This window comes from Nanorana parkeri, unplaced genomic scaffold, assembly GCF_000935625.1.
Source record: "Nanorana parkeri isolate BGI_ZX_2015 unplaced genomic scaffold, ASM93562v1 scaffold1003, whole genome shotgun sequence".
Lineage (NCBI taxonomy): Eukaryota > Metazoa > Chordata > Amphibia > Anura > Dicroglossidae > Nanorana > Nanorana parkeri.
This window is the reverse complement of record NW_017307271.1, coordinates 504,653-526,561: the sequence shown is the minus strand read 5'-3', so window position 1 is coordinate 526,561 and position 21,909 is coordinate 504,653. Positions and strand designations below refer to the sequence as shown.

The following is a 21,909-nucleotide window of genomic DNA, read 5'->3' as shown; positions in this document are numbered from 1 at the left end:
TGTATCATTTTATCACAACACAAACACAGCGCAAAAAACATTTATAACATAAATCGCTTATTTACAGTTTAGCGTTCCTTCATTTTTTTTATAATCCCCCTTTCCTCAGCCTCTCATTGGTGTGGCAGTATTAAAGTAAAGTGTTAGGCCTCATTTAGGCGTCATTCACACCAGGGCACAAGCGTTTCACATGATGGTTTCTGCATGATTTTTGAAAGAGCATTTTTGGCTGTTTTTAGTCGCGTTTCAGCGCTGAAACGCAATTAAAAATGCTCAAAAACATGTATTAAAATGGGGGCGGGGGGTTTAGTTGGGGGGGGGGGGCCTTACAAAATTTTGCTATGGGGCCCTGTAAAAGGGGGCAAAGGTCCACTTTAAGGGCTTGTTCACACATGCCCATTGAGCTGTGTCTTTCTGCACACCTCTGCACACCTCTGCACATGTATGGTGTGAACAGGGCAAGCTGAACTCCGGCTTTATCTTCAGCCCTGCACAGTAGCACCAGAACCTCTCCTCCACTAAAATTGCTCACTCTGATTTCACTGCACAAAATGAACTTCTCAGAGGCTGCAGCATGTCAGATAGAAGGTTACTTCACAGGGGTTACATCACAGGGCATTGCTGGGAAATCTCATCTGTAAACTGCATAATCTCAGGATATCTCAGGGACTCAGGGAAAGGCATTTTCCTCCCCTGAGATGATGTGCATGGTCACATGTCCTAGTCACATGTGCCAGAGTTCCAGGAAGTAAAGGGAGATGGATTCATCTGCCCGTAGTAAAAAATGCTCACTCTGATTTCACTGCACAAAGTGAACTTCCCAGAGGCTGCAGCAAGTCAGATAGAGCCAGTCTCATTTCCTAGCTTGAGGACATCCGGCATGATCTAGCCCTTCCTTGTAAACGTACACAAAGGGCATACTGCTCCAAGTTGGTCCATGCTTGCCCCTACAATTGGTGGGTGCACATCCAGCTCATTACTGAAAGTATGTACAATAATGGATGATGACACTCAAGTTTCAAATCTTACTTCCCTATTCATTGTATTTGATAAAGTAGGGTATAAAAGAAAAAGAAAAGTGCTCATCATAGAGATATGATTAGGTGCTCATTAGCGTTAAACAGGTAAGAGGTCTCCCTTTTCCTGTTGTACTCTACTACTAAAAAAGTCAGATTTTAGCCCTTATTCACACTGTAATCGGACAGCACGTACAGCTCCGTGCTGTGTGCAGGGCCGTACCAAGCAGTTCCCGGGAAGGACAGGTGCTGCGTGTGATTAGTACGCAGCCCCGGCCCTTCTCTATCGGACTATGCGGCCGTATGCCCCCCTACGCTCACCTGCCCTGCACGTCCGTGCGGGTGGGCGTATCCCACCCCCGCGGCCTGCTTTGGGGGGGGGGGGGGGGGGGGGGGGGTGTACGGCCGCATACTCCCATAGAGAAGGACAGGGGCTGCGTACTAATCACACGCAGCACCTGTTTTTCCGGGGAGCTGCTCGATACGGCCCTGCACGTAGCACGGAGCTGTACGTGCGGGCTGATTACAGTGTGAATGAGGGCTTAATCTGGACTGCTGCCATCCATTATTGTATGGAATATAACCCTTTCCTCTCCACGCTGACTATCCCTGGCCCACCCTTCCGGTCATTTGATTTCAGTTCTTCCAATCCTGGAGGCTCAGCGTCACATCACATGTGGGTGTTACCTAGGGCGCTCTGCTTGCAAATACAGTCTGCCTAGGAATGCCCATTCATCCAAACTGACATCATCTAGCCATCACAACATGATGATATTTGAGCCAGCCTACTGCATGCATCAGGGCTGAAGCACTATTCACAACTGGTGCATGCGTGAACGCATGCAAAATAACATGACTATTGTTAATGGCAGCCCAAATGCGGCAAGGAAGACACGCATTTTTACATGCACAACAACGCGCAACAAACACGCAGTCAAAAATGGATGAAGCTCATCGCTCAAAAAAATGTATGAACGTCTTTGCCACATTTGTTGCGCATAGGGCAGTCCAGTAAAATAAATGGGCTGCCCTATGCGGACGTGCAACAAACAGGGGAAAACATGCATTTACAGGTCTGTGGGCTCTTGATAGGAGTGATAGGAGTACTGAGGGAGGGTGCTGTGATGTTATCAGGAAGCTATGTAAAACACCATGTTGGCACCTCCCAGCAGCCATGATCTGTTTGCATAGAGAAACACAGAGACACAATGATGACATCGCTGAGTCTAAAACAAGGTATGTATGGAAACAGAAAGGTTTTATTTAAAGTTTGAATTAGCATGTTGATGAAGGGGAACGGAGAAGATTCAACGTCAGCTTTAATATGCAGAACCAGTCCCAGTTTCAACTAATACGAGTTTTCTTTGATCCTCACTAGCTTACAGTGGCACGTGCCAAATGTCAGCGGCATCCGCCACCATGAAAGAGAAGCAGAATGAACACACAAGAAGTCTTGTAACAGAACAGAAGGCAGTAAGTTGAACACTGGAAGCAGCATGTTGGAGTCTTTAGGGGATGTGGGCTGAGAAGTCCAGTCTTTGTTACCCAGCCTGGAACTACAAACTGGCTCATATGGCTTCTGGCTGATTCTGCAGAAAGGCGATGAGACGATCTGCAGAGCGTGGCATTCCAAGAAGAGGAAATACGTGTTTGTGGTATTTTCTACAGTGACCTACATTAGGTCTACATCAGAGAGGAAAATGAACTATGCATTTGACTCTGGGCAGCTTCTTCTGTCACTGCAGATGAAGAACTTTCTTTTCCATCTTGTGATTGTTTCCTACAGACTTGTTATCCTTCTTACTTGCTGAATGCACAGATGAAAGCTTTACTTTGTTCCAGAAGCACTTTGCAAAAAAAGTCTGTGTAACAAGATTGCTGTTTTAAGCTCTTGGAATCTTGGGTCTGGAGAATGGGACATATTATTCACTTGTGAGCATGAGATTTAACCCCTCGTTGGGTACTGTTCAAATTAAATTAAAATTGATGTACCACAAATGATGCTGCCATCTGGGATGGGTTAAATCTGATGCTCACATGAGATTAACATTTAACTACCACTTGAACCGTCACACTATATTCAATGTGTACTGTAATAGATCTTATCTAACTCTTTAATTCATGTCTTTGTACCCACACGATGGTCTTTTCTTCTTCCCAGGAACCTTTACTGGATCTTAGCCGAATTCAAGACATTGGCTATAGTAGTGTATGTTTTATAACTTCTTTTGGATAATGAATGATTTGCACTTTGAAATCACAGTGGATGAAGAAAGTACGGCTAATATGAAAACACCATCATTTGTATTTCTGGAGAACTATCACCTCAAACAATAAGGGCTTGTTCACACCATGTCCATCGAGCTGTGCTTTTCTGCACACCACTGCACATGTATGGTATGAACAATTGTTTTCTATGTGCTATGTTCACACCATGCATGTACATTGGTGTGCAGAAAAATGCAGATCAGGTTTGAACAATCATGGTTTGAACAATCCCTCAGAGTCAAGCAGGCTTATTCAGTAGGCTTGTTAACACCATGTCTGTTGAGCTGTGTTTTTCTGCACACCACTGCACATGTATAGTGTAAACAATTGTTTTCTGTGTGCTCTGTTCACACCATGCATGTACACTGGTGTGCAGAAAAATGCTGTTTAGCAGGCATGGTGTAAACAAGCTCTAACCCTACTGAAAAAGCCTGCTAGACTTGTTCACGTTTGGTCCGTTGAGCTGCATGTTATGCACACCATCGCACATGTGTGGTGTGAACAATTGTTTTCTCTGTGGCCTGTTCACACCATACAAGTGCAGTGGTGTGCAAAAAATGCAAATCGAGGGACATGGTGTGAAGAAGTCAAGCAGGCTTTTTCAGTAGCGTCTAGGCTTGTTCAAACCATGTTTATTAAACTGCGTTTTTCTGCACACCACCGCACATGTATAGTGTAAACAAGGCCTTAAAGTGAAAGGTGCAAAGGGCAGTAAACTATAGCAGCGTTTCTCAACCTTTTTTCACTCATGGCACCCTTAAAAAGTATGCAAAATCAGAAAGGCACTACAGTCTAAAATTTAAGTGGGGACCCCATACAAAAACACACAAAAAGTGGGGTTCCTCCCTTTGCATCAAAGTTCTCCCTTCAAATCACGAGCCCCCATTCAGATCAGAGCCCCCCCTTCACATCAAAGTCCCCCTTTACATCAGTAACCCCCCTTCACTTCAGAATTCTCCCTTTTACATAAGAGTTCCCCCTTCTCATCAGAGTCCTACCATGAGACAATATTGAGGCACCCCTGTGTGCTCCAGGTTGAGAAAGGCTGATCTATATCATTCAATCACAATTTATTTTATGAAAGCTGGAAAGTACTAGATGGATTCTGATTGGTTGCTCTTGTTGTTGCAGATTGCACGTTACTACCTGCACTGATCTACTAAATAAGTCCAAAGATCTTCTACTATGATGAATCCTATATAGTCTGGTTTCATTTTAATACTGATGACAGAAAATGACAGATCCACAATATCCCTGTGCTTTATTCTTATACCTTTTTTTTTTTTTTTAATTCAAACAAATTACTGCCAGTATTTGTCAGTATACTAACGCTGTTCTAAATGGAATTCTAGATATTATGGGAGTTTACATGTGTTCGTCAGATTATCTGCACCTTTAACATCTGAATGTAATCTAACAACTGAATTGTTTGTGATATTTCAATCAATGCAGGATATTAGACTCTCGCAGCTCCTGTCAGCTTTGTGTGCCAGACTTCATTAGGGCATAGCCAGGCAAACAAAAGTGTAGTAGACGATCCTCTGCTTTGTGTAGATTCTGAAGGTGGGATCACCCAACCAACTTGTTGGATTCTCCCTATAGGGTCTACGGGACCGGTTGGGTGACTGCCTGCCATAAAAATGGGTATAAAGCTGGCTACATCACAAACTAGGGCAGGAAATGTGTGGACCATCTTATATCATTGGAGGCGAGGTCACTTTCCTAAATCAGTAAGTGACTAAACCCAGAACTGAATCATCAGCTTGGAAAGGAATTACCTGTAAAGACCATAATTGTATCAATGTTTTTGGTTTTTATATGTACTTGAAGCAACCTGAAACTCCTTCAGTACCATACGCCCAATACTGCATACTTTCTTACCCAATTTATTACTCTTTATGTAAAGAGCTTTTCAGCTCAGTTGTCTTCTACTAACTGGTCAGTCTTTGGACAATGAATGTTCTTGACAAATCAAAACTGATTCTTATTGGAAGAAAGTAAAAATGAACAGTACGTCTGAGTTTTTACAATGTACCGTCCTGAAATCACAGTTGTCAGAATGATATAATGTTCTATTTGCAACTGGGACTATGTAAATATTTCTTTTTCACCTGAATAAATTATAAATGCTCCATTGTAAATGATTATCCATGACTTGTTATATGTAGATGTTTACTTGAATTGTGTGGAAGCTGCTGCTTGGTGTGGCATATTTATTGCGAGGATTCCCCACTGTCTTGGGGATTTAAAAAAAAACAGGCCAGAGTTGGGTTTTAACATTTTTAATTATTATAGTCCAGGCCATAATAAAGGAAGTAAATATGCAAACACTATGAGGTCTATTTCTAAACCATTCACAGAGCTATTCGCGCTGCAAATCTCTGTGAACATTCATTTTGTATGAATAGAGGCAAAAAGGAATGTTCTTAGTACATTCTCATTTTAGGTCAAATGTAACATAATACTTCATTATGACCACTAGATGGAGCTGAGGATCATAGAATATAAGTATTTAATTCCTAGGCTTCTCAGCTCCATCTAGTGGCCATAATGGAATATTACATTACATTTGACTTAAAAAGTAAATTGACTAAGATTTGACTAATCTACCATTCCACTGACATTAACAGTGCCTGTAGGTGGCAGCCAGCTGCACTATCAATGTCACTGGAATGGTAGATAGGTGGGAGCCAGGTGTACACACCTTTCTAGAGACATTCTCACCTATCTGCCATTCCAGTGATTATACAGTGCTTGTAGGTGGCAGTGGCAGTGTCAATGGAAAGGTGTATACACCTGTTTTTTTTTATCCACCATTCCAGTGACACTGACAATGCATCTGGCTTCCACCTACAGGCACTGTCTGTGTCACTGGAATGGTGGATAGGTGGCAGCCAGGTGCGCTGTCAGTGTCACTGGAATGGTGTTCTGGAATGGAGCTCTACTTCAGCTCTTCTATACTGGAAACTTCACAGTTTTGTTTTACTAATCAGCCCTTCTAATGGGCCCCCATCTACCCCAGGCCTTATAGCAGCCAAATGGGTTGTTATGGCTATTTTTACATCACTGATAGGGATGACCATTTTCAGCTTGGTTTTTAAAAAGAAAATGTCCAGAGCTGTCATTCTGGTCCTGGTTTCACTATCTTGGGAATCTTTGATCTGACGTACATTCAGATTGGGAGTTCAGACTTCACTGGCTACTGAGGCAAGAGATTGGTGATATTTGGTAGGAATTAAGAGCACAGCTACATCATTGCCAAAATTGTCTAAATTTGGGCCCGGAGTGGACTGTAAGGCTGCTCCTCACACTATTAGGCCCCGTTCACATTGAGCGATTTATCGCGCGGTAATTCCCGCGATATCGCGGCAAATTACCGCGCGATATCGCTCTCCAATGCTTCTCAATGGGGCAAAGGGTCCTGCTGTCGCGGGTCGTGTGTCGCTACAGCAGGACCCTTTTTGGAGCGGATTCAAATGCTTGCAAATCTCGCGATATCGCGCAAAATGCAAATCGCGCGACAAACGCGCGATTTGCATATCGCGGAGTATGGGGCCTAAGTTAATAGAAAGGTGATGTTTTTTAAATAATTTGAACTGTCCGCTGGCTACATGTTTGTCCCATGTCAGCTCCCATCTTGCTATTCTCTCAGGTTCACTCTATGTAGTACAAATTTCAGCCAGCAGAGGTCCCCACAGTACTTGTTGTGACAAGATGCATAGAACGTGCCATACAAAACATTATTACAATGGTTTCCTGCAAATGCTATTTTGCAGTTAATATGAACCACAGTAAAACTTTTGTCAATGCAACAGTGAATACAATGATTATCAAACATCACAATAATTACAATTAATATAAATTATGTTCATCACATTTAGGGTCGAGTTGCTTACTAATATTTATTTCATACCAGCAGATAGTTAAAGGGGAGCTCCAGGTTAAATATACTGTTGTGTAGCCAGTTATGTGATTTACACACCCACCGATGCTAAACAATTTACTTTGTATAACAGGAGATAAGTAGAAGCTAAAAAATGAGAAAAGGATCCTAAAATATCACGGGCTAGCTGGATACACAATATTATACACTATACACAATATTTACCGTATATCAAATATTTCATTTTTACCTGACTAAAATATTTTTCGCTGACAGCTCCATGTCAGCACACAAATGGGTAATGTCTCCGCCCCTCTACCAATCTGATAAGATTGTAACTCATAAATTTGACCCATCCCTAACGACCCGTATTCCTCCTTTTTCCTCCTTCTACAGTCTAATAGAGCATTGGTGGCTTACCTGGCTGAGGCAAATCCTTGGCTGTCCATCCGCATGGATAATGAAGTCTTGGATGTAGTCCCCCTGGTCATCTTAATAGGATTGTGATGGGGAGCCTCGCTGTTATTTGAGGCATGCTTCTGTGGCCAATAAAACAGGGACCTGCTTGAGTGTGGTTGTGGCCCTGGCTTCCAGGGCAGGCTAGCATGCTGCCTATTGGGCGACTGGTCAGTGGAACGCACCCTGTGCGTTCCAGCTGCGGACCATATTTTTGCCTTTCCGGCTAGGGATCTCCTTGGCCACGCACCTTCCTCTTCACTACCTGTGGGCTGAGGGAGTTGGAACGCAGATGCTGCATTCCACTGTCTCCCCAGACGGCAATCAGAGTGAAGAGGCATGTGCGCAGTGGCCTCCGACGTTATGGCGTGCGGAGCAAGCTTTGGCATCTTTTTTAAAGAGAGGGCTGGTAGCAGTGTCTGTTGCCGCTTTAACTGCCCTATTGTTTGTGGGGAAGTTCCGCTGCCACTCTGCCGTTCCTTTCCCGGTGGGCTCTTTTTTTGGCTGCAATACTAAGATATGCTCATGGGGAAGGGTGTGTACAGAACTTTGGATACAATTTTTATTTTGGGTCTGCTTGCTCATTGGTCTGTTCCTATCTTTGTTCCTTTTCTGACAGTATGCCGTCTGATAAAACAACCCCTTCCAAAGACCACCGTGCACAAAAAAGTTAGGCTACCAAAAGAGTCTCGGATTGTTCACTTATGCATGGTACTGACTGAAGGTATGTATCCCTTCACAGTCCATCCAGGTCAAGCCGAGAGAGTTCTAAAGCATCTAGAGACAGGCACGACTCTACATCTTTCTGAAGACGCAGATCACCCTCCAGGGAAAGATACCGGTCTAAAGCTGCCATTATAGATATCGGAACAGATCCCATTCCTGTGGCCGCCAAGGCTCCCCAGAGGCCTTTGATCTTGGTAGATTTCGGCAACCACATCCAGATCAGTGCTGGGCCTGCCACAATTTATACCGGGTAAGATGTCTATGCCGGGTAAGATGGCGTGCGAAGGTTGCTTCAATAAAGGGAGGGAGGGAGGGAGAGAAACACAGGGAGACAGCATGCAAGTGATCTTGCTGACGAAGCAGGTATTTCAAGAGTCCCTAATAGATTTTGCAGTATGTTCGCAGTTGAGGGCTCAGCAAGCAGCATCTGATTTCTGCCGTAGCACGCATCTCTCTGGTTTGGCATTGTTACCAGGACCAGCAAGAGGTGTAGATCCGGAAACCAGGAAGTCAGTCTTCAGAAGAAGAAGAAGAGGACCAGTCAGAGGCCTTTGACTTCACTATCGTCCAGCCATTCATCAAGGCGATTCGACATGCCTTACAGTGGGAAGATGAGGTTGCTGGACCGTAGAAAAAGCACATATTCTTCAAGCATATCAAAATAGAGGCATGTAGCTTCCCCTTTATTGAGGAAGTCAAAGATATAATCTTTGAAGAGTAGGGACAGGTGGACAAAAACACTACCTTGCACAATCATTTCTCTAAACTTTATCCCTTTAGGAGAGAAGAGATTATATATCTCGATGAATTCCCTGTGGTGGAAGCAGCCTTAATGAGGCTAGCTAGACATGTAACCTTACTGCCTAATGTTGCAGTCACATTGCAGGATGTGTTGGATAGGCGCATCGATTTGAATTTCAAAAAGATTTATCTGGTGGCGGAGGGTGGCTTTCAGAAATCTTTTTGAGATTTTGCCCATCCAGACTTGTGTAACAACTCTGCTACGCAGGCCTAGGATCACAACTGCGGAGTGGGGATTTCACGGTCAGGTCAGCAAGTGGTCCCTTCAGCACTTTTAAATAAGAGTTCAAGACTTTTACATCATATCTGACCGTGGATTTGAGTTTAAGTAGTAACTATGAACTAGAACTGACGGGGTTAATGCGAGAGAGTGACACCCGGTGGTGAGCTCTGGTATTACACTTGCTATGATTAGCGGACAGCACACATAGGGATTTTATCAAGCAGATATGAAATGATTGAGATGAAATAAGGATGTTCTCTTATGATATCCCATACATGTCCAGTATAACATCAGAAAGTGGTAGACTAGCTATAACAGTCCTAAGCACACACTATAATGGTTATATACTGATTTGACTAATCAAGATATGCAGTTCCAAAATGATCTGAGTTAATGGCAGACTAGCCCAGATACTTGCGATTTAGGAGCCTCTCTCTGAAGTCCCTTTGATGGTCTCCTGTGGCTGAGTGTTACTTGCACCAAGGTGTCACTCCGCAAGGTTTAGGTGGAAATTGGATGAGAGAAGCTCCGTTTCAATGGGGTTCGTCCACACTGGTGTGCAGCGGCAATGCTGCTCTCGGTCCCTGTACGGTCTGCGGTTGCAGAGCGTGAATCTTCGGCGTTCACTGTTGCAAACAGTAGGACGCCGAAGATTTGTTTGGCCTCGACTTAAAAAGCCTGTTGCGCCGAAGGAGCCGATGCCCGAGGTGCGCGTGCGCCAAGTGGAGAGAGCCGGGCCCGCTGTGCGCATGCGCGGTCACGGATCGCGATCCCGGAACGGAAACCAGTAAGTCTCTTACAACTTGCTAGGTGGGGGCTTGATTAAGCAGGCCCTGGCAGGTCTCAGCGGACAACATAAAAGTTCTGTGGGTAGTAAACACCATCTCAATGAGCCACACATGAAGGTTTCACAAATCTCCTCAAGACAGATTTGTCCCCACCAACATTCCGTCTTGCAGCTCTGAAGTGGACTTCTTATGGGCGTATGTCACGACATTGCTATCCCAGGGCACGAGGGTGGAGGTACCATGCCAAGAAAACTTTTTAGGGATCTATTCCCCACTTTTTTTAGTCCAGAAGAAAAGTGGTGACTGGAGACTGTTAATAGACCTAAGGGATCTCAATGGACACATTCTAAGAGATGTGGAAATCAAAATGGAGTTGCTACAAATGATAATTCGGGTTGTACAGCAAGGGGACTGGCTTCTATCAATAGACTTAAAAGATGCTTACTTTCATGTGCCAGTGCACCCGCAGTTCCAAAAGTACCTGCATTTTTTCTGTAGACCACCTACATCTGCAATTCGTCTGCCTGCCCTTTGGCCTCACAACATTGGCCAGAGTTTTTTCGAAAGTTTTGCTGGTCCTGGTGTATGATGGCCTTTCTTCGAGTAAAAGGGGTGAGAATTCATCACTACCTCGACGACATCCTGATTATCCATCAAGATCGAGACCTGTTGCTGAGTCATCGCAATCTAGTCATGAAGACGCTCAGAGACTTTGGGTGGCTGATAAACACGGAAAAAAGTCATCATGTGCCTCATCATGTCTTCTATATGTTGGGGTGAGAACAGACAAAGCTGGAGCCTCAGTAACGCTTCCTCTGGAAAACATTCCAATCACTCAGCAGAGGGTGGCCACAGCACTCGGGACTTTGTACATGTCAGCCAAGCAATGCTTGCAGCTTGTTGGTACTAAGACTGCTACAGTCCCCATATTGAAGTGGGCCCACTGGAGGTCCCGAGAATTCCAAGTGAGCGTCCTGTATCTCTGAGAGACAGAGCTACTGGACCAGAAGATTCGGATAAACCCATCTATGAAACAGAGCCTTTTGTGGTAGCTCCAGGAGCGCGGCCTGCTTTGCTGCCACTCCCTTCTGCCAGTGAGTTGGATTGTGATCTCGAGAGCTGTGAGCGAGACTGGATGGGTCGCGGTGTATCAAGAACACATGGCTCAGGGAGGATGGAGCTTCCAGTCCAGGGGTCTGATTTTCAACATTCTGGCGATGCGGGCCACGTTCCAGGCTCTCTTAACGTTCAAGACCCTCATCAGGGGATGCTCGGTCATGTTGAAAATGGACAATAAGAAAGCAGTTGCAGACATACTGTAAAGAAGCAGGGCGGTATTCACAGACTCAGACTTCTTCAGAAGTTCGCCCCAATAATGTCTTGAGCCCAAGCGAACCTAAATCACCTCTCGGCAGTATATGTCCCAGGACATCTCAGCGTACAAGCAGATGTTCTGTCCAGATCAGCAATGGACAACAACGAATGGTCTCTGTCGTCACTAATCTTTCAGAAACTGGTCGAGTGGGTATTTTGGACACAAATCGACTTGTTCACCTCCCCGGTCAATGCAAAGTTACCAGTCTTCTGCTCTAGGCAAGCTTCAGCCACGGATGCGCTCAATATGGAATGGACGTTCAAGACGGCATACACCTTTCCCCCGGTCCCTCTAATTCTCAGCTTTCTGAAGAACTACACAGGAAAGAGATCATGGTGCTGGCGGTGATCCTGAACTGGCCTCGTCAACCCTGGTATCCGCTGCTTCGACAGATGGCAGTGGACGATCCTCTTCCTTTCCTGCTAGCTCCATGGCAGCACAGTTCCCTCCCAGCCGCAGTCGCTAGCTATGCAACAAGGGTCGTTCGGGATGGATCAAATTTATGAGTTACAGTCCTATCAAATTGGTAGGGAGGCAGAGCCATTACCCATTTGTGTGCTGCCATGGAACTGATCAGGAAAGGAAATACAATTGTCCTGTTTTTATGGTTGAATTTTTTTTTTTTAATCATTGTCAAAATACAGATAGAAAATATGTAGAGAATCAGTAATTGAAAGTTTGTATTTAGCGTGGAGATTGACTCTCCACCTTTTAGAAAATAGATGCACTGCTCTGACTCCCGCAGACTGTTCCTCCTGTCCATGTCCATGTCGGTATGGACATTCAGTGACATGGATGGGAGGAAGTATTAATGGACTACAAGTGCAGTGACATCAGGGAATTACAAGTCCCTCTGTCGCAGTGACTGAGGCTGATGGATCTTGTAGTTTCTCCATTCACACATTCTTTCAAAGGAACTGTGAATGGATGACCTGGCTGTGTGGGCAAAGCCATGCACAGTTGCGCTGAATTCAAAAATCCACACCGGCCTGTGGAGAGAAGAACCCCTCAATTCAGGTAAGTGTGTGTGTGGGGGGGTTGTGATGTGACCATGTTTCATGTTACCCTGAATATGGGTGTAACATGAAATGGTCAGAAAGTAAACTTTGCCTTTAAGGAGTCTGTTTATAAATATTCCACCCAACCATTCGCTGGGCAAATGCCGTTCACATGGCTTTCCTGCCACTAGATGGAGCCAAAGAGCATAGGAAATTCCTATGCTCCTTGCTCCATCTAGTGGTGGTAATGCCATTCGAACGGTATTCACCCAGCATTTGGCTGGGTGAAAGATTTATAAACAGACCCTTTAGTGTAGAAGATTTCCAGATCTGCTGAAATAGAAATAATAATTTGACCTTAGCAGCTGGTTGCGGATTTTCACAATTTATTACTCATATATCTAAACTGATTGCTTCGTCATGGCATAATATGGCATATCATATATACAAAATGGCAAAGCTATGTAGATACCTCTAGTACCTCATGATACAATAAAATGAGGCCAGCTACAGCTTATTTCTAGATATATGGCAGATATAAATCCGACAGTGCACTAGATGGCACATAGATTATTCATATCATTGTCTGTCTTTACAAGAATCTATCGTCCCTACCATAGTCATACATACACTAAGGCCAGCTTGGGTACAGTCTGGCTATTTTTAGATAGTGAGTGTAAATTTACAGAGGCAGAAAGAACATACAAACCCCATGCAGACAGAGGTCTTGGTAGGAACTGAGCCCAGAATCTTACTGCTGCATTGGTATGTAGCTACCAGACTGCCAGACTAGATACTGTCTGCTTTTTATCTCACTTAATTACAAGTATCATATCTATACACTGATAATCTGCATAAAGTATGCCAAATTGTAACCATGATAAATAGTGATTACCTCAACAACACTTTACATATACAATATGTCTCCACCAAAAAAGATACAAATACATCCTTGTAAATGTACCATACATAAATCTAGTAACTGTAGCACTACCAGTATATGATCATAATGTGTACAAAATATAACACATCTCATATGTCCTTAGAAATAAAGAAACATAGAGGGTTATTAACTTACCTCCTGAAGGATCTGGCCGTAGCTTTGGCTGATTCTTTGGCTCACATCTGCCGCTGGAGCCCTTTCCTTCAGTCGAACCGAAGGTCTGCTATACGGACTATTCACAATATACCTCCCAATATACCGTACACCACATACAGTATACAGGATTTCGCTGCCATATTTCTGAGATCATAACATCATGACAACAATGTGGCAGTGGGATTTAGTGCAAGCGTTGTAGTGACCCCAGAGATATTATGCTACTGTGCATGTGCAGTATGGCATCACAATATGTATAGTATAGTATACTGCGCATGGCTTGAGATTGGGTGTATTCAGGGCAAGCATCTTAGCGTACTGCAGAAATATTGTGATGCCATACTCCCCATGCGTGGAGATTGTGTGGAAGCTTGATTATGTGAGCTCATATTAATGACTCTTGAGGAGCATTACCATGTTTGCGCAGTTGCCTTATGAATCTTTACACCCACACACACACACAATGGGTTGGACTTGATGGACATATGTCTTTATTCAACCTCAAATACTATGTAACTATGTAATCTTATCACATCTTAAAGGGATATTAAAACCCAAAATGTTTTTAAACTATTTCAAATGTTGATGAAATTACTTGTAATGGATGCTGCTTCTTGATGTTTAAATGTTTTAGTTTCCTGCAGAATTAGCTGCTTCCCTGAGCTCTAGTCTAATATCCTATTTTAGGGTGGCTCTTTCCCTTGCAGGGTCCTATGGCGTCACCCTTGTGTGTGCTAGTAAGCCGTGTGTGCCAGCTGTTTGGAAATATGATGACTGTAAGTGCCTGGGCATATACTTTGCTGGGCAATGTATATTTGTTTGATCTGGATTCATGATTGAAAAATGTTTTACACTTTAATGCAACTTTTACGAAGCTGCCAGCGGCCATATTTGACGGAACCCAGATGGAAACAATGCCATCTAGGAGAAGACCAAGGGTGTGAAGATATTCCAAATTTACTTGCCCATTCCAAGTAAAGTTTTGAACTAAACTAAACTAACGTTATCTGTCTCTAACCAACTAATCGGATTGCTCCCCTATGTTATAATATCTTGTATCTTCCTGGGAAGTGCACCAACATGGAAGGGGGTTGTTTTCTTTTTTCACAGAAAGTATGAACAAAGCAGACTATAGTATAATAATAACAAACCTTTATTTTATATTCAGCCTTATTGCTGTAACAACTAAAGTAAAAGAAAGATCCCCCAAAACATATAATTTTCATGTAATAAGAGTATTCCACATTCCTCCAGCCCCAGGTCTTATGGCCAGTGATGAGACATTGATCACATCGTCCCCAACAGGTTCAAACATCTCTAAGATCCAAAGCATCAAAAAATAAAACGTGACCAGTGCCTAAGTTGAAGGAGAGCTTAAAATCACTCCCATAACAGGTGAGATACATGTTTTTGAAACTTCTTAGTTATCACATTAACATTAGATTTGTGTATTGGGTGCTGGATGGTGTATACTGGGGTGATTCAATAAAATGTTTGCAACACTTTTCTGGTGTTATGGCCGTATTAGAAAGTCCTGCGCCAAATTCATTAAAACCATGTGACAGTTTTCCTACAAGTTCAGAAAGTTCTTATCTGTGACACTTACATTCAGATCAGTGGCGTAACAACCGGGGGGCAGGGGGGGCACTTGCCCCGGGCGCAGGACTGAGGGGGGCGCCGTCACGACCCCCGCTAAACGAAGCCATGGCTCCCTCTCTCTGACACGATCACCCGTCTACCACTACCATATCGGTGATAAGAACAGTGGAGGTAAAGAAGACCTCTTCCATGGTGGAGTAAATTGTGTTGCAGGTGTAAGTATTGTGTCGCAGACAAAACCCTGTCTGACTCTGAGGCAATTCTGCAACACATTCATATACACCTATGGCATAGTAACTGCTTGGCACATGACAGTTACATAAATCTGTCACATGATGTGCATGATTTGTGCCACACACAGGAGACAAGTCTCTAATAAGTGTCTATGACACGATGCATTTCAGGGAATGACTCTCTCCGCTCTGTCTACTGTAAAAAAAAAAAAGCTTGATTTCCCTGAAGTCACGTGCAGCACAGAGTCTCTAACTTCCTTATACTTGCAGAGAAAAGCTACAGAGAGCTGCACCTCTCTCCTCTCCTCTGTGAGAAGCTACTGAAACTGAGCCATGATTCGCCTGACACTGACCTGGGGGGTTCTGCTCCTGGCAGGTGAGTGCTTCTCATTCTCGACAATCCTTTAGTACTTGTAGGCTCTTCTACTGACTTTAGAGAAATCTTGGAATTTAACTTATACTATTTAATTGATTATTGTACAGTTGGCTTTTCAGTTTCAGTACATTGTGTTTTCTGCTGATAATGGCTTTAGGCTGGGTTCACACCTAGGCGTATCAAATATGCGCATTTGTCGCGCGATTCGCGCTAAAAAACACGCAACAAACGGGCGTCTCCGAGGGCTACCTGGCTGTATCCCAATGGATACGCGTGACAAAAACGTCCCAAATAAGCTCCTGTACTTCTTTGGGCGTTGGGTCGTTTTGTAGCGCGTTCATACGGCCTGTAATATGCTCAGGTGTGAACCATACCCATAGGAAATAATGGGATTTCGGTGTTTGAGCGTTTTGCAGAGCGTAGGAACGCTCTACAAAATGCCCAGGTGTGAACCGGGCCTTTGAAAGTGGCATCTGGATTGCACACTCATTTAATGGCATGAGAAGGAAATGTAATGCTTATGTTATGTTCTAACTTTATATGAGGGTAAAGTGACAAACAGTTTTTACTTTCTAATTTAATAAGAATCCATAAGAATGTGGTATGCTGTTTATACTGTAAATCGCTGTGCAAACTGTTGGCGCTATATATAAAACTTGTAATATTAAAAATATCAATGATAAAAAATAATAATGACTGCAGATGAAGAGTGGAATGATGTAAATGAAACTAACACTAAACGTGCTTCCTGGTAACAAAAGTGGATCAAAGCCAAACAGTAATTTGCCATTTGAGGACAAAATAACTTGTCCACTAAAGAGCAGAAAAGGTAAGTAGTAAATATTTACTTTCCACACGCTCCCTTGTGCAACCTCTTCCCTCAGTGGAGGAAAAAACATGACCTCTAGGTATTGATAGGCAATTGACTGTCTTATCTGCCTCCCAGCTGTCCCAATACCTGCCATGTGAAGCAGGGGCATCCTTAGCCCTGTGTAAGCTCTGGTCTAGTATTAGGTTGGAATTGACACAATGATTCAGGGTTCATCGGAAGTGGGTGATCTTGGTGGTAGAATAGCATATGTGAGACATGTAAGTGTGCTATAACCTCCTTGCTTTAAAGGAACATGTTACTTTGCAGCATGTATAAGTTTGCTTTAAGCTGCTGTCTTTTTTCTCCATATAAATTAGATCATTTAGTTGTCACAAAAAAAGAAAAGTATACATTGTAAGGCCCTTTCCCAAAATGTATCTACTTCACTGTAACCTGGAATTAGGCGTTTATATCATATAGCCCAACATCAGAAGTTAAGAAAGAAGGGCACGCTGAAAAGGAAACCATATGCGGCATTCCAAGGTGAAAATGGGTGTGGCTACACTGGGCGTGGCCTAAAGGGACATGTTTAAATATAACCTACTTGCAAAACACAATGTACCCATACACACAGTCTTTGTACCCCAAACATACTGCTTAACTGCTGTACCACAAGCTAGAGTTTTACAGACATACATAGACCTAAAGGATCCACCTTAAGCAGTACTTCATTTTTAAAAAGTCAGAAACAAATTAGCAACCAGCAAATGGTACGACAATAAACACTGTGGTCAGGAGTATGTAATGTAAGCAAAATGTAATGTACAACACAATGTATAGAGTGCAATAGTTAGTAATGTGTGTCATTGTGCCCCTCATATTGCTGGTAAGTAGGAGAACAAAATGCCTGGTGCCTCTGGTCAATTCAAGTAATACATACTGTAGGTGGCATCTTTGGTCAGCAGGAGAAAAAATTACTGGCATTGGTAATCAGTAGGAGATAAAAATGCCCAGAGTTGACGGTGAGACAGGGAGGAAAAATGTCTGGCATCAGTGGTCAGGGGGGGAAATGGCACAGTTGGTTGTCAGGGCCTAGAAACAATGCCTGCATTGTGGTCAGGAAGAGAAAAAAGATGCTCTGTATCATTGGTCAGGGGGAGGAAAAAAGGACTGGCGTTGGCAATCAACAGGAGATAAAAATGTTCAGCGTTGACTGTCGTGGGGAGGAAAAATGTCTGGCATCAGGGGGAAAAAATGTCCAGAGTTGGTGGCCAGGGCTACGAAACAATGCCTGCTTTGGTGGTCAGGAGGAAGAGAAAGATACTCTGCATCATTGGTCAGGGGGAGGAAAGATGCCTGTAGTCAATCTGGAGGCGGAGAGACCTGGTGCCGCGCCATCAGGGGGCTGGCTGCAAGAACCAGGAAGAAACAGCTGGCTCCTGATGATTAAAAAAAAAACAAAGATGGCGATGTGGGATGGTATGAGCAGCACAAGAGTGTCAGGGTAGAAAAGGACAATGTAGGACTCACTGGGCTTGTAATTATGTTTTCCCTGAATGAAAAGTAAGTTGAAAATTGGGAAAGAATGAATTGGGAATAAATGGGCATGGGTGAAGTTCCTCTTTATGCATTAAATCAGTACAAATATAAATTAATTCAATACATATAATAACACACTATATAAAATAATATAGTAATAATAATAATATAACTATATAAAACAATGTAGGATAAGTATTATTCAGGAGTCTGAAGAATTTTTAATAAACACTAAAGCACGTGCTTGCTGCATGTTGCCAGTATATTTACAATGCTATAATGACAAAGGTTGGCTGTAGCATGTCTTTAGAATTGACCTTCATTCTAGATAATTTGTATTGCTCTGGTTAATTTGATCAGTACAGTACTATTCCTCTTTATGTAGCTGATTATATACTATCTTGCGTGTATAAAGGGCATTGTCTCATCTACATGTGACAGAAGGAGAACTTACTAAACTGTAATGTATTTCTTCATATGGACACTTCCTTATTTTCCTTTCACTCTTCTTTTATTGGATGGTGAAGCAAGACTAAGCATGTTGTCTTCCACATTGTGAGACACAATTACATCCAAATGTTTCACAGCAATTTCAAGTCACTTGTAACTCCCCCAGATAGGCCACAGACTACTAAAAAGTAATGATTTTATAAACCAGTAGACCAGTGTAGAGCTTAAATACACAATAGTATCTAATATTTTTTTCACTGTATTAAAGGGGTTCTAAACCCTCCGGGTTTTTTTGCCTATATCTACTGCTAGCAAGCAGCAGATATATGCAAAAAGGTTTTTTTTCAAAACCGCTTTAACAGCGGTTTAAACTTACCCCGTTTTTGCAGCTCGCTCCCGCCCGAGAATCCGAAACTGCTCGGGCGGCCGCGAAGCATCCTGGGGCGGACGCATGCGCAGTTTGGATTTTTGGCCGGGAGACGAGCAGAGACCTTGCGTAAGTCTATGGACGCGTGCACCCACATGCAGACACCGCGGGATCGGAAGTGCCAGCAAGGACAGAGTAGTCAGCGCTGGATCAGGGAGACGCCGCACCACTGGTGGGACAGATGAAAACATCAGGAAGGAAGAGGAAGATCGGATTAAGAGACCTCCTTTTAGGTAAGTGCTAATATTAACATTGGGGGGAGGGAAAAAATGTTTTGACTTTAATGTCACTTTAAGATTTGTATCTATGTATCTACACTTCAAGACCCTGGTTGCCCCCAGCTTTTAGATACTCTACTGATGGAGTTTCTGTGAAGAATCCCAGTGTGGTCTAGACGCTGTACACAACATTTCCTGGAATCAATTCAATGTCTTTTCTTACCTCTACTGCAGCAGCTTCCCAAGTCTCCTCTCCTTCCCATCTGCGGTGTCTGACACATTCAGCCGCACGAGCACCGCGGGAGGACAGGACACAGGTCAGCAAGCCGATCGCAATCTACCAGTGTTCGCTTTGCAATCTACTGGTAGATCGCGATCTACCTGATGGGCACCTCTATTCTAGATAATGCCATTTTTATATAACATGTTTCCAATTGAAAGCCCCACACACATCATAAATCATCACATGACCTCTAAAATTACAACATCTACCCATGCTCATAAGGCTAAAAATGTTTCAGTACCTATCTATACATTTTGTTCTGATGAGCTCACTCCTAGAGTACTTCATATGCAAAGCAGAGACACCACCCCTGTACTGATAAAGTATAGAAACCCAAAAAGTAGTATATACAGATAGGGATTCTGGTTCAGCAAATGCTGCATGATACTATAAACATGCAGTGGAGTGAAGCTGCAAGCTAGCCATGTAAAAATGGTATTACACCCAAAGATGACACCCTCTCAGGGTAACATGTACAATAGAGGCCCCCCTGGGCTGATGCCTTGCAATAGATTTGGTGCTCGCACAGAGTTGCCCTATTGAGTAGTGCCCAAACTCTGAAGCCAAAGTCAAGTCATGGCACAGAGGCAGTGCACCCAACACACACAAAAGAAGGATATAGAAGCAGGTGCGGCACAGTCAGTTACAGTTCCTACACCCACTTCTGCCAGGAAAAAAAAAAAAATATAGATCTTTCTCTGAGCCTCAAATCCAGAGTAGGTTTCTTCTCATCCTTCCCTTTTCTGTCTTTCCATCTCTCTCACTTCCCAAATATTTCTGTACTTCTTCTTTCTACTTGTCTAAGAAGTCTTACCTATTGATATGGAAATCAGAACACTGATCATCCTATTTGTACACAATATTATTGTATAATGAAGCAATGTATGTATATTTAAATATACACATTTGTACTACTTGGAAGTTGCTTTTAAAATAAATTTGTTACAATCCTGGGCAATTCAAAGTAAGTGTATAGTTCAAAATACATAAGCAATTAACTGTCACACATATCATTAGATCCAAAGATATTGACAGCTTGCTATATAAAAATATCAACTTTCCTCTAAAGCGCTTAAACCTCCCCTTCTTGACCTCTTGAGCCCATCACTGGTCATCAATAAATAACATGAGAGTTAACAAGGGGAAGGGCTAATTAGGATTTACATACTGTATAACATGAGCTGCTTAAAGATCTGGTTATGCTGATGAGTTTGATATGTGATTTTCATTGAAGACAACTGTTCTGCTTATGCATTTTTTTTATCATATGCTCTGTATGAATTGCCCAGACTTATGTTAACATTCATAGCATTTTGTGTTATAACTTCAAAACATTTATGATTATTCCTGAGCATACCATCCTAGGCTCTACCAGATACAAGGTCAGTCTGTGGGAAGCTTCATGGCTCTATTTTCAGAATATCTGGCATAGGTAACCTGTATAGATTTTGATATTATGTAAATTTGTCAGACAATTCTGTAAATTAAGCTCAATTCATATGGAGCTTTTAGTATAACACTCACCTTGTCTTGAGTAACTAGCATTTTATTTGCTACAAAGATTTATCACAGAGTGCATGCAGATATGTTTTGTCCTTATACTAGGTTTAATTAGAATGGGGGGAAAAACCCAACTCAAACACATGCATAGTACCAACATGGGGGCAATAAATAAACTGCACAAGTATATAAAAATTATAAAAGCAATAAAAAAATATATTTTACCCTGTTTCCCTGAAAATAAGACCTACCCCGAATATAAGACCTAGTACTATTTTGGGGAATTGCTAAAATATAAGACCTACCCTGAAAATGAGACCCAGTTGTGACCATTCCCAGGGCCAGTGGTGGCATAAGGGGGAACTTGAAGAGTCACGAGAGAGAATCAGCGGTGCCAACGAAGCCAGCACTAGAGGAAGCGAGGCAGCAGCGGAGGGAGCAGAGCCGCATAAGCCGATGTTTCCTCTATAGCGCCGGCTCCTGTCACAGGCGGAGTCATAACAAATGCACGCCGCCTGTGAGAAATCGATAGTGAAAGTGCGCTTCGCTCATTCTGGTTACCAAATTGCTCTTGGAAAGGTATGGCACCCCTGATTGTCCTGATCACCCTATTCTTAACTTTGCTATTTTGGATTATTTAATTTGGATTTGCATTAACTTTGGATTGTTATACATTTAAAAAAAAATAAGACCTACCCCGAAAATAAGACCTAGTGTGTTTTTTTGAGGCAAAAAAAATATAAGACAGTGTCTTATTTTCAGGGAAACACTGTAATAAAGATGCAAATAGCTTCATTCTTTGTTTATCAAAACTCAATGACTGACATGAATGAGAAGATG

The 21,909-nt window shown here is 42.8% G+C and overlaps 1 protein-coding gene across 1 annotated transcript in view; it reads left to right on the top strand.

The window, feature by feature from the left end:
* Positions 1 to 2,867, top strand: part of MCF2L2 (MCF.2 cell line derived transforming sequence-like 2) — a 66,839-nt gene extending 63,972 nt beyond the window's left edge. The window contains exon 15 of the mRNA XM_018567060.1: positions 2,395 to 2,867. Within this exon, the coding sequence (XP_018422562.1) occupies positions 2,395 to 2,498 (104 nt within the window). The 3' untranslated portion in view covers positions 2,499 to 2,867. The remainder of the gene's footprint in view (positions 1 to 2,394) is intronic.
* The last annotated feature ends 19,042 nt before the right edge of the window (positions 2,868 to 21,909 follow it).